General features: G+C 41.8%; 1 protein-coding gene across 2 annotated transcripts in view; it reads left to right on the forward strand.

Moving 5' to 3' along the window:
- DHX35 (DEAH-box helicase 35) overlaps window positions 1-12,788 on the forward strand; it is a 41,632-nt gene that overhangs the window by 22,570 nt on the left and 6,274 nt on the right. For both annotated transcript variants that reach the window (XM_077335422.1, XM_077335424.1), the window contains 10 exons: window positions 106-264; window positions 2,013-2,223; window positions 3,937-4,061; window positions 4,765-4,819; window positions 6,530-6,625; window positions 6,894-6,988; window positions 7,669-7,746; window positions 8,485-8,614; window positions 10,277-10,358; window positions 12,412-12,483. In XM_077335422.1, the coding sequence (XP_077191537.1) occupies window positions 106-264; window positions 2,013-2,223; window positions 3,937-4,061; window positions 4,765-4,819; window positions 6,530-6,625; window positions 6,894-6,988; window positions 7,669-7,746; window positions 8,485-8,614; window positions 10,277-10,358; window positions 12,412-12,483 (1,103 nt within the window). The remainder of the gene's footprint in view (window positions 1-105; window positions 265-2,012; window positions 2,224-3,936; window positions 4,062-4,764; window positions 4,820-6,529; window positions 6,626-6,893; window positions 6,989-7,668; window positions 7,747-8,484; window positions 8,615-10,276; window positions 10,359-12,411; window positions 12,484-12,788) is intronic.

A 12,788-nucleotide genomic window follows, 5' to 3' on the forward strand; every position in this document is an offset into this window, starting at 1 on the left:
CCCATTTCAGATGAATGTCTTATACAAGCATGGTTTAACTCCCCACATTTGCTCCCATTGCTCTTGAAGCTTAATGTGTCTTGTCTGATCCTGACTCCTTTACAGGAGGAAGTGGAAACTGTTGTTTCCATGCTGATAGAACAGGCTCGGATCCTTGCTCGCACAGGGATGAAGAAACACCTCCGTGTACTTCCTATGTATGCTGGCTTGCCTGCTTCTGAGCAGATGAAGGTCTTTGAGAGAGTGTCTCACAATGTCAGAAAGGTAACACTGTTGTCATAAAAGCAAGTTTAGATGGTGTCATGGTTGTTAGCAGCCACTGTCGCAGGCCTTGTTCGTGGGTTTCCGATGTAATAGGATAGCCATGTCTTCCAGTGTTTTACTGGCAGTGGTATTTTCAAGGTCACTTACAAGTCTTCACCATGATAGTGCTCTGGATGCCCATATGAAAATTCCTGTTCATGAGTTAGGGTTGATAGAATCATAGAGTTGGAAGGGACCTCCTGGGTTATCTAGTCCAACCCCCTGCACTATGCAGGACACTCACAACACTATCGCTCATCCACTGTAACCTGCCACCCTCTTGAACCTTCACAGAATCAACCTCTCCGTCAGATGGCTATCCAGCCTCTGTTTAAAAATTTCCAAAGATGGTGAACCCACCTAGAAAGCCTATTCCACTAAGAAACCACTCTGCCAGGAACTTCTTCCGGAGGTTTAGACAGAATTTCTTTTGAATTAATGATTAATTAACTGCTGAATTCCCTCCCTTTATAGTAACTGCATAGTAACAATACAATATAGCACCTATATAGATATAGATGCAGTGCCTATAGTATTATATATATATATATATATATATATATATATATATATATATATATATATATATATATATATATATATATATATATATATATATATATATATATATATATATATATATATATATATATATATATATATATATATATATATATATATATATATATATATATATATATATATATATATATATATATATATATATATATATATATATATATATATATATATATATATATATATATATATAGAAGGAATCATATCTGCTATACTGTTTCAGTTCATGATTGCTCATTTACTTCCTAAAAAGATCGAATGCCAGTTGTCATTTAACTGCTGCCCATCTGTACTGCCCCAGAAAAGGGTCATGAGTCTTTTTTCTAGATATGCCTGGCCTTGATCCAGGCCAGGGCCTTTTTGGTCCTGGCCATGATCTGATGGAATGAGCTCCTGGGAGAGCTGAGGGCCCCGATAGAGCTGGCAAAGTTCCACAGGGCCTCTAAAACAGAGCTCTTCCACCAGGTCTATGGTTGAGGTTGGGTTAATAAGACCAGTGGGCCCCCCTCAGGCTTTGCTACGACATCTAGAATACCCCCTTGTTAGATGACTGTGGGTGGTGGGTGGTTCTTGCCATCTTAGTTTTGTGGGAATGTTGTTTTAGACCTGGGTTTATATGGGGATTTTTATTTTTCTGTAACCCACCTTGAGTCCCAGGAGGAAGGTGGGCTATAAATTTACTAACAATATAATAATTTCCTTTTGGCGAACAGGAGTATCGCTGTCCATCCTTACAGCAAGGCTATTCATTCCTCCAGTCCATTATATATAGACGGGATCTGGTGGTATTGCCTTAAAATAAGAAGTAATGGAGCTTTTCCTTCAATTCAACTTGCACTTACTTTGACTGATAATAAGCAGTATACTGTTTCTTGCAGCCACTCCAACCTCCCATCTTTCTCTTCACACAACACTGATGGCAAGTGTTGTTGCTAGTTTCCTAATCAACCCTAGGAAATTCCTCCTTCTCATTTTTGTAAAAAATCTGAACTCTACTGTAATCTCCGTGCCCTTTGTAATTATTCTTGCATACTTCTGTTCTTGTTTCTCATGCTGTTCTGGCTGTTATTGCATGTCAGTCAGCATATATAATGAATTGGGGGTAAGCCGTTTTTCTCTATTCCTTTTAGGTAATTGTAGCCACCAATATTGCCGAAACATCCATCACAATCAATGGGGTTTCATTTGTGATCGACTGTGGATTTGTGAAGCTCCGTGCCTATAATCCAAAAACAGCCATTGAATGCCTTGTGGTTGTCCCTGTATCAAAGGCATCTGCCAATCAGAGGGCAGGGCGTGCGGGCAGGAACCGCTCAGGAAAATGCTACAGACTCTACACAGGTACTTTGCTGAATGATGGATGGTTTTTCAATATTTTGCTGGTTTTGTATGGTTTGTCAATATTTAGAGACCTTGTCATTGCCTTGGACGTGTATGAAATTTGTAGTCCGTAATACCGTCAATTCTCTGCCACCGTCAATTCTCTGCCATTATCAGGAAGAGCGCCCATGCTATCTGACTGCCTAGAGACTTGCCATTGCAAAGTTGGAGGGTGGAGAGAATTATATGCAAAGAAATGAAGAAATGCCTAGGTTTCCCCTCCTTAGTTATCCTTTTTCCTTTCCATATCATCATTCTTGCTGATACCATACTCTCTTTAGGCAGTATACCATTCAGCTCTGATCAGCTACATAGCGCAGACTAGTTTAAGCCTTTTTAGTCTCCCAGAACTTAGGGAGACTTAGAATCTTTTAAGCAGAAATAGACAACATGATTATCACTCACATTCTCTGTCATCCTAAGCAGTTCATCAGTTATGAGTTGCTGAGGAGTCTTTGTGCATGAATGTCCAGGCTTGACCTGTAGTATTTTTTGGATCTCATCATGATAGTTAGATAGAGGATAAACAATATTGCCTTAGAAGTGATACAATCATAAGTTGGGACCTCCAGGGTCATCTAATCCAACCCCCTGCGCAATGCAGGAACTCACAACTACATGCCCACCCATGGTGACCCCAGTTCTATGACCAATTAATCCCCCCACATACACACCAAAAATCTCCAGAATCCAGCTTGGCCTGGAGGAAATTCACCTACCACCCCACAGTGTTGATCAGCAATTCCCTGGGTATGCAAGGAAGGGCCACAAGAGACAAACACTGGCCCATCCCTTCCTGCCCACCCACTCACAATCTGCCTAAGTTCATAAAATCAGCATTTCTGTCAGATGACTGTCTTGCCGCTGCTTAAAAACTTCCAAAGAAGGAGAACTCACCACCTTCCAAGGAAGCCTGTTCCACTGAGGAACCGTTCTAACTGTCAGGAACCTCTTCCGGATGTTTAGCTGAAAATTCTTTTGAATTAATTTCATCCCATTGGGTCGGGTCGGACACTCATAGAATCATAAAATCATAGAGTTGGAAGGGATCTCTAGGGTCATCTAGTAGTTGAACAGTGTTCAGGAGATAATTTCAAGTGGGTAGCCGTGTTGGTCTGAAGCAGCAGAACAAATTTAGATTCCCATGGCACCTTTAATACCAACACATTTTTATTCAAGATATGACTGGGGTAGACATAGAGAACAGAATGATATAGTAACATTACGCCGTTGGTATGCGGGATTGTGTGAGGCATGTGAAGACATTTGGCAGTGAAACCAGTGCTGCTTGGGTCATTGGCACTAGTGATTCTGGCCAAATGGGGAATTGCATACAGATGCTGATGCTGCATAGCTAACCAACATGATATTGGCCTGGATCCAAAGAACAGTGGAGTAGTATTTATATAGAATTTTGCCTCCAACTTTTCTGCCTGTACCAGCAATGCCGTCTGCGGTGCACTTTCTGACACTGGCAAAAATGTATCCCAGATACTGTGAGTAGTTTTACAATGCAAATAGCCCATTGGGTTAAGGGATATATAACTCAGCATTTTTGAACCATTTGCATTGGCTAGATTTGTGCATTCTTTAAATCTGAGTGATGCAGTTCTAAAGTAGAAATGTAATCTAATTGATCAGTGTTAAAACCTGAGAGCTTTGCCCTCTTCACAGAGGAAGACTTTGAGAAGTTGCCACATTCCACAATTCCAGAGATGCAGCGCAGTAACCTGGCACCAGTCATCTTGCAGCTTAAGGCTTTAGGAATCGACAATGTTCTTAGATTCCCTTTTCTCTCAGTAAGTACTAGATTCTTTAATATTTCATCATGTATGATAAACTTGTCTACAATACAGGCTGGATTCAAGCCAGGTCTTCAAGATCTGGTTTCTTTTCACTTGGGTTCATATGGACCATATCCGTACCATTGTTGTGCCCTAAATGCGGTAGTAAATACAAGACTAGTTTTCATATTTGCCAGAACTCTCTTTTGAAATAGAGATGCAAAGTCCCAACTTCTCCTGGCACTCACCAAGTATTTTTTAGAGAATGGGTGGGACCAGGTGGGACTTTTGTCAAGCAAGGCTTTTGATTGGCAATTGGAGATTTGTGCATACTTTTTAAAATATTGCTTTGGCAAAAGCTGGCCAAGACGTTTCTGAATAGTGAAATCTGAAGGCTGTATGAATGAAGAATAAGAAAAAGGGCTAATGTTATGAAACATATTTCACAGTAAAGGCAATTGCATGAAATGAAGAGGGGGAGACAACACATAGTAGCCAGTGTCCACTCACGCCCATCGGAAGAGAGTGGTCAGCATCAGATGCAGCCAGAGCCTAGTAATTCTAGTTTTGTCCCAATCCTCATCCATTGTGATGATCCCCTTGAAAACATTGCGTTTTAAACAGGCTGTATGGAAATATTTATTAAATAAAAGATTATGAAACTTCTCGTGTGTCTCTACTGAAGTCTGAGCTAATTGTCACAATGTCTTCTTCCCAGCCTCCACCCGCTCAGTCAATGGTGCAAGCGTTGGAGCTACTCTATGCATTAGGAGGTGAGGCTGTTTCTTTGTACCCATAGTAAAGATGCAAGATAACATTCGACTAATCATCTTTCCAAAGCAAGTTTCTGAAATACTGGTGTAGGTAGGTAGGGTCCTAATTGTTGATATTGCCACATGTAATTAGCAGAGCAGACATCGCACCATTATCAGCCTAGATGCTGTCTCTTAAAGCCTCCAAACGATATGAATAAAAACATTTTTCCTCTTTGTTGCGAAGGATTATCAGTAGGTCAGATCCCATTTGACTTTTCCGCTCACTGTAGCATTTTCCTCTAATGCAAGGAGCTTCTGTTGATGCTAAAGGAGAAGCCTGTTGCATCCAGGGAAGGTTCCTTACACTGTGGGAAAACGCTGCCCTTAGCAGAACATAGCCACAGGGTCCGCCTATCAATTTTTTTCATTCTGCACTTTGGCCAGATACACAGCCATGCTCAATATGAGGAAGAGATTTCTGTAGCTGCAATTCCTGCTTAAGTGTTTCTTGGACACTCAATGAGTTAAGTATCTGTCATGTTGAAATAAATTTTGTTATGTCCTTAAGGCTAACAATAAAATCTGGGCATTCAGAAATACTGCGTTGATCTAGACTTCTGTTTTTCATGTTGTGGTGTAGTGCTTCGAGTGTTGGACTAGGATTTGGATGAGCCAGGTTTGAATCTTCACTGTGCCCTGGAAGTCTGCAGGGTGACCTTAGGCGAGTCACATGTTCTCAGCCAAACCTACCTCACAGGAGGGGAAGACAAGTGTAATAAGCCATAGATGGGTTTTTCTTCTCAGGAATGGACATGTTAATGAACTCCCTCCAAAATAATCCCCAAAAAGTAAAGCGGTCTCCTTAAAAGTTAAGAATATACACCATATTCCACTCCATTACCCATTCTCTGTATTGTCTACTTATTGGTAGACAATGGGTAGACTTATTGGTCTACTTCTCATCTAGGCTATATAAAAATGGTTGACCAACTTGATTTGGTGTTGATTTGATACCAGGCATGAGAATGGTAGTTGGGTGAGCTTTCCAGTCATTTTGTGGAGATATATAGTTTGGTTAAGACCTTTTTCTGTCTCTTATGCAACAAGATACAATCTGGGCCTGCTGTTAAATCGACTTTCGGTGCACATGTTGTATGGGAAGCATTGTGCAATTAAAGAATTGTGAGTGTATTCTGGATGTGTAGAAATAGCCTGCACTAATGAAATACAAGAGGCTGCTTCTGCCTACACTGTTCTAAAGTCAGAGTTTTAATACACTGCTTCACATTAGCTGCAGTTTGTGCACAAGGCTAGTGAAATGTCCTTGCCTCCCCCCACCCGGTATATTGCAAAATGCTTTAGCTGGGATTCTGAATATCTGGCGAGAGGCTCACCATAACTTGTAGGCACAGGAAATAGTTGCCCTGGGAGTAAAAAATCCCAGGAGTAAATTTCCATTTGTATCTTCTGTATGTGCTACATCACAAGACTCTATGGAAAGAATTGTGCTCATTTCCCCCCTACGGTTCTAACAAAATTCAGAGAAGGAATATCCAGATTTTGATGTGCTTTTGTGTACTCTTGCCAGATGAACTGATGTTGGTTTGCAGGATGTCTCCTCCCCGCCACAATGATACCCAAATCAGTCAATTAATTTCAAAATATTTTATAGCACTATATAGAGTCCACACTGTGTGTGTTCTACATTGCTGATACTTTTTCTTGCAGGGCTTGATAAATATTGTCGTCTCACAGAGCCTCTGGGAATTAGGATAGCAGAGTTTCCTTTGAATCCAATGTTTGCAAAGATGCTGCTGGAATCAGGTAATGTCAGGAGCACGCCAGTCTCATTTGCCTTGTGCGTTTTCAGTTCCTTTCTTATTTGAAGCAGAATTCTCCCACTGCTCTCCCTTGCCCTGAGCAGCCCCACCATGGTCTCACCAGGCCTGCCTGAGTCGGGGAAGGAGGAAGAGGACATGTTTATAATGTCTTAACTAGAGAAGTGTTAAGAGTGAATTATTTTCTTAATTGCAATAGTACATGGACAAGATGAAAGTGAATGCTCTTCATTTCCCTTTTTAAAAAATTGCAGGGAATTTTGGTTGCTCCCAGGAAATTCTGAGTATTGCTGCCATGATGCAGATCCAGAATATCTTTACAATTCTTCCAAATCAGAAGTCACAAGCTGTAAGTGCTGTTTTTATACCTCCGATCAATGTCGTTCCCATTCTACATGGAAAGTAAAGAACTGAATTTCTGCTTGCTAATGACCAGTGTGAAGTGTTTTAATTATGCCATCTATGTATAGTGAAAGGTCGAACAATTTGCATTTCTTTTGTGGAATGAGAATTAAATATAATATTTGCTTTTAGGGTGTGGGAAAAAAGGAGATCTGTAGATCAACTTTTCTGAGAGCTGATTGGGGAAATATGGTATTTAGTAGTTGAAGCAAGTGCTCCTTTAAATGTCAAACAAAACATTTCTTTGTGATCAGTGATGGGGGAAGTTTTATTGTAATGCAGTAGGGAGCTTATTTGCACTATGGTACAGGGGCAGTAGCTGACCACAGGAATCTTTGGTTTGTATGTTTGACTGATTCAAGTTATTTTATACTTTAAGCACTTAGATCTGAACATTGACGTGGTAAATGTGCTGCGTTAACACAGACCTGTGTTGTTGAACTGTAACTATTACATATGGAGAATGGGTACTCCTGAGAATTCAAAGATAGGGTTATTCACAGGTTTTGTAGTTGCTGTAGTCAGTAGTACTATTGCCAAGAGAAAACCATATGTGATTCCCATAACAAGGGATCATTTACTTGTGTGTTCTTTTCTCTTTTCAAACAAGTTATTTTTTTTTTCCAGATCAGAGAACACAGAAGGTTTGCAGTGGAGGAGGGTGACCACCTCACTATGCTGAATGTCTATGAAGCCTTTATAAAAGTAAGCTAAAGTGTACGAGAAGGGTGGAACATGTGGAGGAGAGGAAACATAAAATTCTCCCTCCCACACTGGCTCTGCTTGCCCTCCCACCAGTTGCAGCCAGGAGCTTGGTGAATGTGTATATGTACATGAGACTTTCTGCCTCATTTTACACGTGCAGCAGTTTGAGAATTTTATTCCTCAGTACCATTCCTTGAACTGCTGGGCTGTTGATAATGCTGAATTTAAACGTGTCCTACTTACGATGAAATGCTTATTATTTTATTTTATTAGATCTTTATACCACCCTTATGTTATCTCCTTCCTCTTTTCACTTTCTGCTTCCTCGTTCCCGCTCATCATCTGCTGCTAAGCCTCAAAGGCTAGAATTTCCATTGCACAGTCATTCTGTTACAACTGGAATGTCTCTTCCCCATTCTCCGATACCTGTTTTGCTCTGTTGGTTGCAAATTTCCTGAAGCATGTAAAGGCTCATCTCTTGGTATGCCTTCCGCATACAGCCTCTCTTGTTTGCTCATGTTTTTTCTTGTGTGTTACAGTTTGACCAAGGACTGTTCTTTTTTCTTTTTAAAAAATATCTGCATGTCATAATTTGTGGACACACATGTCACTTTGTGTACCAGCGATGCTCGCCTCAGGCAAAGTTTAGGGAAACAGAATAAGAAAGGAAACCGAATGTAGACTTCCTGAATTATTGTTTAAAGTGTCAATTCTATGTTTTTCTTTCATTGTTTGCAGCACAACAAGAGTCCTCAGTGGTGTCAGGATCATTTCCTGAATTACAAAGGTCTTATCAGAGCCACAACTGTGAGAGAACAGCTGAAAAAACTTCTTGTCAAGTTCAAAGTACCAAAAAAGTCTAGTGAAGGTAGGAACATTCAGAGCAAGTTCTTGGTCATTTCTCACCTACTGATTAAGGTAAAGGTAAAGGTATCCCCTGTGCAAGCACCGAGTCATGTCTGACCCTTGGGGTGACGCCCTCCAGCGTTTTCATGGCAGACTCAATACGGGGTGGTTTGCCAGTACCTTCCCCAGTCATTACCGTTTACCCCCCAGCAAGCTGGGTACTCATTTTACCGACCTTGGAAGGATGGAAGGCTGAGTCAACCTTGAGCCGGCTGCTGGGATCGAACTCCCAGCCTCATGGGCAAAGCTTTCAGACGGCTGCCTTACCACTCTGCGCCACAAGAGGCTCTTTTCACCTACTGATTACCCCTCGTTAATCATGGAACCCAGAATTTCCATTTGAGTTTTTTCTTCAAAGAATACCTAGTACTTTTTATGGCTCTCTTATAAAGGAAGTTCAAAGGGAGAACCCAAAATAAAATGGCTGAATGAGAATTCATTAACATTAAAAATGCCCCCCTCAGTTTAGCAGAGATATGGGGTTCCTCATCCATTAGAGGTGCTAATACTTTGCATGTCCCACCCCTTCTTTATTTTAGTTACACCTCTTTAACTTCCTGCTGTATCTGCTTATCACACTTCATTCCAACCTCGTTTTACATTTTGCCTAACCGTAGTTGAGAGTGTCTCACACCCATTGTGAGTGAATGAATTACTCTTTAGATTGGATCTTGTTTTGAACCCGCTTCTTTTTGTAGCATTTCCCCTCCCACCCATCTCCCACAGATATTTTTGGTTGTATAAATTGAGTTTTCATTCCAGCTTATGCTGAAATAAATGTTGTTTGTCTTTAGAGGCCCAGTGGGCTTGTGTTTGATCCAGCTTTTTGTGCTTTTTTAAAAACAATTAAAAGTATGCGTACTCTGCCATATCTCCAGAAATGCAGGAAAATTGTATTTTAGAACAAAGTCATAGAATCATAGAGTTGGAAGGGACCATACAGGGCATCTAGTCCAACCCCCTGCTCCATGCAAGATCATCTGAAAGCATCCTTTATAAGAATCTGCCCAGTGGCTGCCTGAGGTGAACAAAGCCATGTACGCTGTCCCAGGTTTCTGGGAGGAAGGTTAAAAATATAATACATGATTAAATGTTGATTAGTTCAATGTCTGTCTTCTGTGCAGTCCCATGTAGGGGCTGCGCATGAGCAGGCCTGCCATCAGAAAGGTCTTTAGAGCTTCTGGCTCCAGCACACAACTCCCTTTTTGTTTTCCTTTGTGAATATACAAAGTAGTTGCATGAGGCTGCCAGTTCGACAGAGGAATGGCCAGGACGGGGCTGCTTGAGACAGTTCCTGCAGCTGATCTTCAGCTCCAGATCTTTCCCCCAACCCCATGTCAGGCCAGTTGCTTTTCTGTCTACAGATGGATTGTATTCTAGAGATGTTCCAAAGGTGGAAGCCTATCTCCCCCTCCCCTGTCTCCCAGCAGCCCTGTGTGACCTATAAAAAGACATTGCAGGGACCCTTGCAGGCAAAAAGCATCGCAGGCATGTGTGTTGTCCAGCCTCCTCCACCCCCCCGGTAATTTTAATTTTGATGACTAAGCAGTTAATTTTCTCATGTGTAAGCCCTTAGTCTTTCTTCCATATTTTGTAGGATTGCTTTATCTATTCTTCATTTCAGGTGATCCAGACCCTGTTCTGAGATGCATAGTTGCTGGATTCTTTGCTAATGCAGCCAGATTTCACTCTACTGGGGCATACAGGTAAAATTCCGGTTTGTGACACAGTAACCCCCCCCCCCAAAAAAAAAAACAAAAAAACCCAACCCTGATTGACTTAGGTCACTGGAGCTCAGCCCTGAAAATGAGGAGGAAATAGTGAGTAAATTGATGTGGTGTTGATATACTTAGTCAAAAATGTAAAAGTGACAATGCAGGATCATAGAGACCCCAGTTGTGCCTTGACGAAGGGGTCATGGGAAAGCTAAGAGCCAGCACAGAGAAATGAGCTCTGTGGGTGACGTTTGCTGAAAACATATATTTGGTTGAGAGCATTTTCCCTCCTAGTCCAACTTCGCTACCTCATGGGATACTGGAAAGGCTTTTTGCAAATGTCCACCGGTTTCCTAGGGAGGAATTCTTTCAGCTGCAGGAACTGCAAAAGAAGGAAAGGGGGCTTATCCCAGGAAAGCTTCCAGCATTATTTTAAGGGGGTTATTGTCTGGAGGCACCAGTGTAGTGTCAGACAAGCTCTGAGTTATCTTGGTTTACATCCCTACTCAGCTTGCTGGATGATGCTCCTTCTGCCTGACCTCACAGGGTCACTTGGAGAAGAAAATGTAGTGGAAGGTGATGTATGAATTCCTTAGAGGAAGGTTGGGATAAATAAATATTATAGGTTCAGCAGGCAAGAATGCAATCTTCACTGCAATTTCTTGGAGCTTAGAGGTGCTTCCTCCCTCCTTGTCTAAGAATTAATAAAATCAGCAGATTTAGTCAGAGGCCTTTTATAGGTTTTTGTTTGTCTTAATACCTGCTTAGTTTAATCCACAAATGCTGCTCATGATTCTTCTCAAGGTGCTTTCAGAAAAACTGTGTGGAGATAGATTGTTATCATGTTTGGTTTTGAGATCAGATTACCTGGCTAAGATTGTGACTGCCCTCAAGGCTATTCATAGCTGGCTTGACATTTGAACCTCAGTACCATACAATTGGGTGGTGTGATGAAGGCTGTCCCACCCCTGACGGGGAGTACAGCCACTCCCATGGGCCTCTGGGAGGGCTGCTCCAGCTTCCAATCATCTTTCAGAATGGAGATGGAAAGCTTTAGGGAAGCATTGCGGGAGCTGAGTTAAGATTGGCCTCAGGAAGAGAGCAGGCAGGGCTGGCTCAGGAAAAGAGCAGACATAGTGAAGGGCAGCTCTGCTTGGGAGGGTGGCAGAGTGGTTTGGCTCTGCTTTGGACAGAGTTCCCAGTTGTTAGGCCCCTCTCTGGCAATGAGCAGACCCTGCACCATTTTGCCTGACTCTTGGGAAAGGGCAGGCTCGTCCAAACTACTCTCTAAATTAATATGTCGCAACCAAGTTTCTCTTTTATTTATCTGGAGTCTTCTGCTGCTGATCTGCTCCTGGAAACCTACTTGTAAATAAATAGATCTTCCTTGTGGTTAATGTACAATTCCTGCCTCAGTGATCTCCATATTCTACTGTGTCACCACAAAACTTACCTCATAGCAGCAAGCCCAAAACCTGGACACTCACTGCCTTTAGAACACCTGGTAACTGAGGGAAAGATTTATAGTTTAAAATAAACCTGGTTCTCCCCAAAATCATAGGAAGCTTTGTGGGTCCCCTCAGTTGAAGGAAATGGCCTGTCACAGGCGGACCCTGAGCACCATGTCTCAACCAGCACCTCCCTCCTCTGTCCTCCCAAAGATCCTGTTCCTGTGAGACAGGGAGGTCAGTGGATCCTAAGGAACAATGTGGAGTGCATAGGTGGATGTAAGTGGCAATCTGGTGCAAGTAAAAGTAAGCGTTAGGATCCAGCCTGTTGCATAGCAGACAAGGGCAAATTTGGTACCTTTATAGACAATTGAATGTAGAGAGAAGATACAAAGCTTATGTTGTGAGGCACGAAATCTCTACAGTTCCTCCTCTGGTGATATAGGCAGAAATTCCTAACTCGTGTGTGTTGGAAATATTTAAAGTTTGGATTTTATAGTACTTCTATGCTCTTACCAGCATTCATTGTTCTTGGTTTATTTTCTTTAAATATTCACAAGTGAGCATTAAATGTGAAATGACACTCCTCTTTCCAGGACTATTCGTGATGACCATGAACTGTATATCCACCCCACTTCAGTCCTGTATGCAGAGAAACCGCCTCGTTGGTATGTGGAAAGAGTTTCAATTGGGGTTTGACACAGACTATCGTTCAGAGTCATATCTTTTTATGGAAGATTGTGGTTTTAGAATGTACGCTATTCCCCTCATTTGATGCTGCAACTACATCAGAAAAAAGCAGCTCGGGAGAACACAGCATTTTGGAATTAGCTGTATAGAGCCGGAAAAATAGCCACACATTCCTAAGCAGAGTCCACTTAAGTCAGGGGGGTTTAGTGGGTCCAGAAGGTTGCATGAGAAGTATCCTTTGGGGGGGAGGTCCTATGCACCTGTCTCCCGTAAGCTTACAATC

Source organism: Paroedura picta, chromosome 4 (genome assembly GCF_049243985.1).
Source record: "Paroedura picta isolate Pp20150507F chromosome 4, Ppicta_v3.0, whole genome shotgun sequence".
Lineage (NCBI taxonomy): Eukaryota > Metazoa > Chordata > Lepidosauria > Squamata > Gekkonidae > Paroedura > Paroedura picta.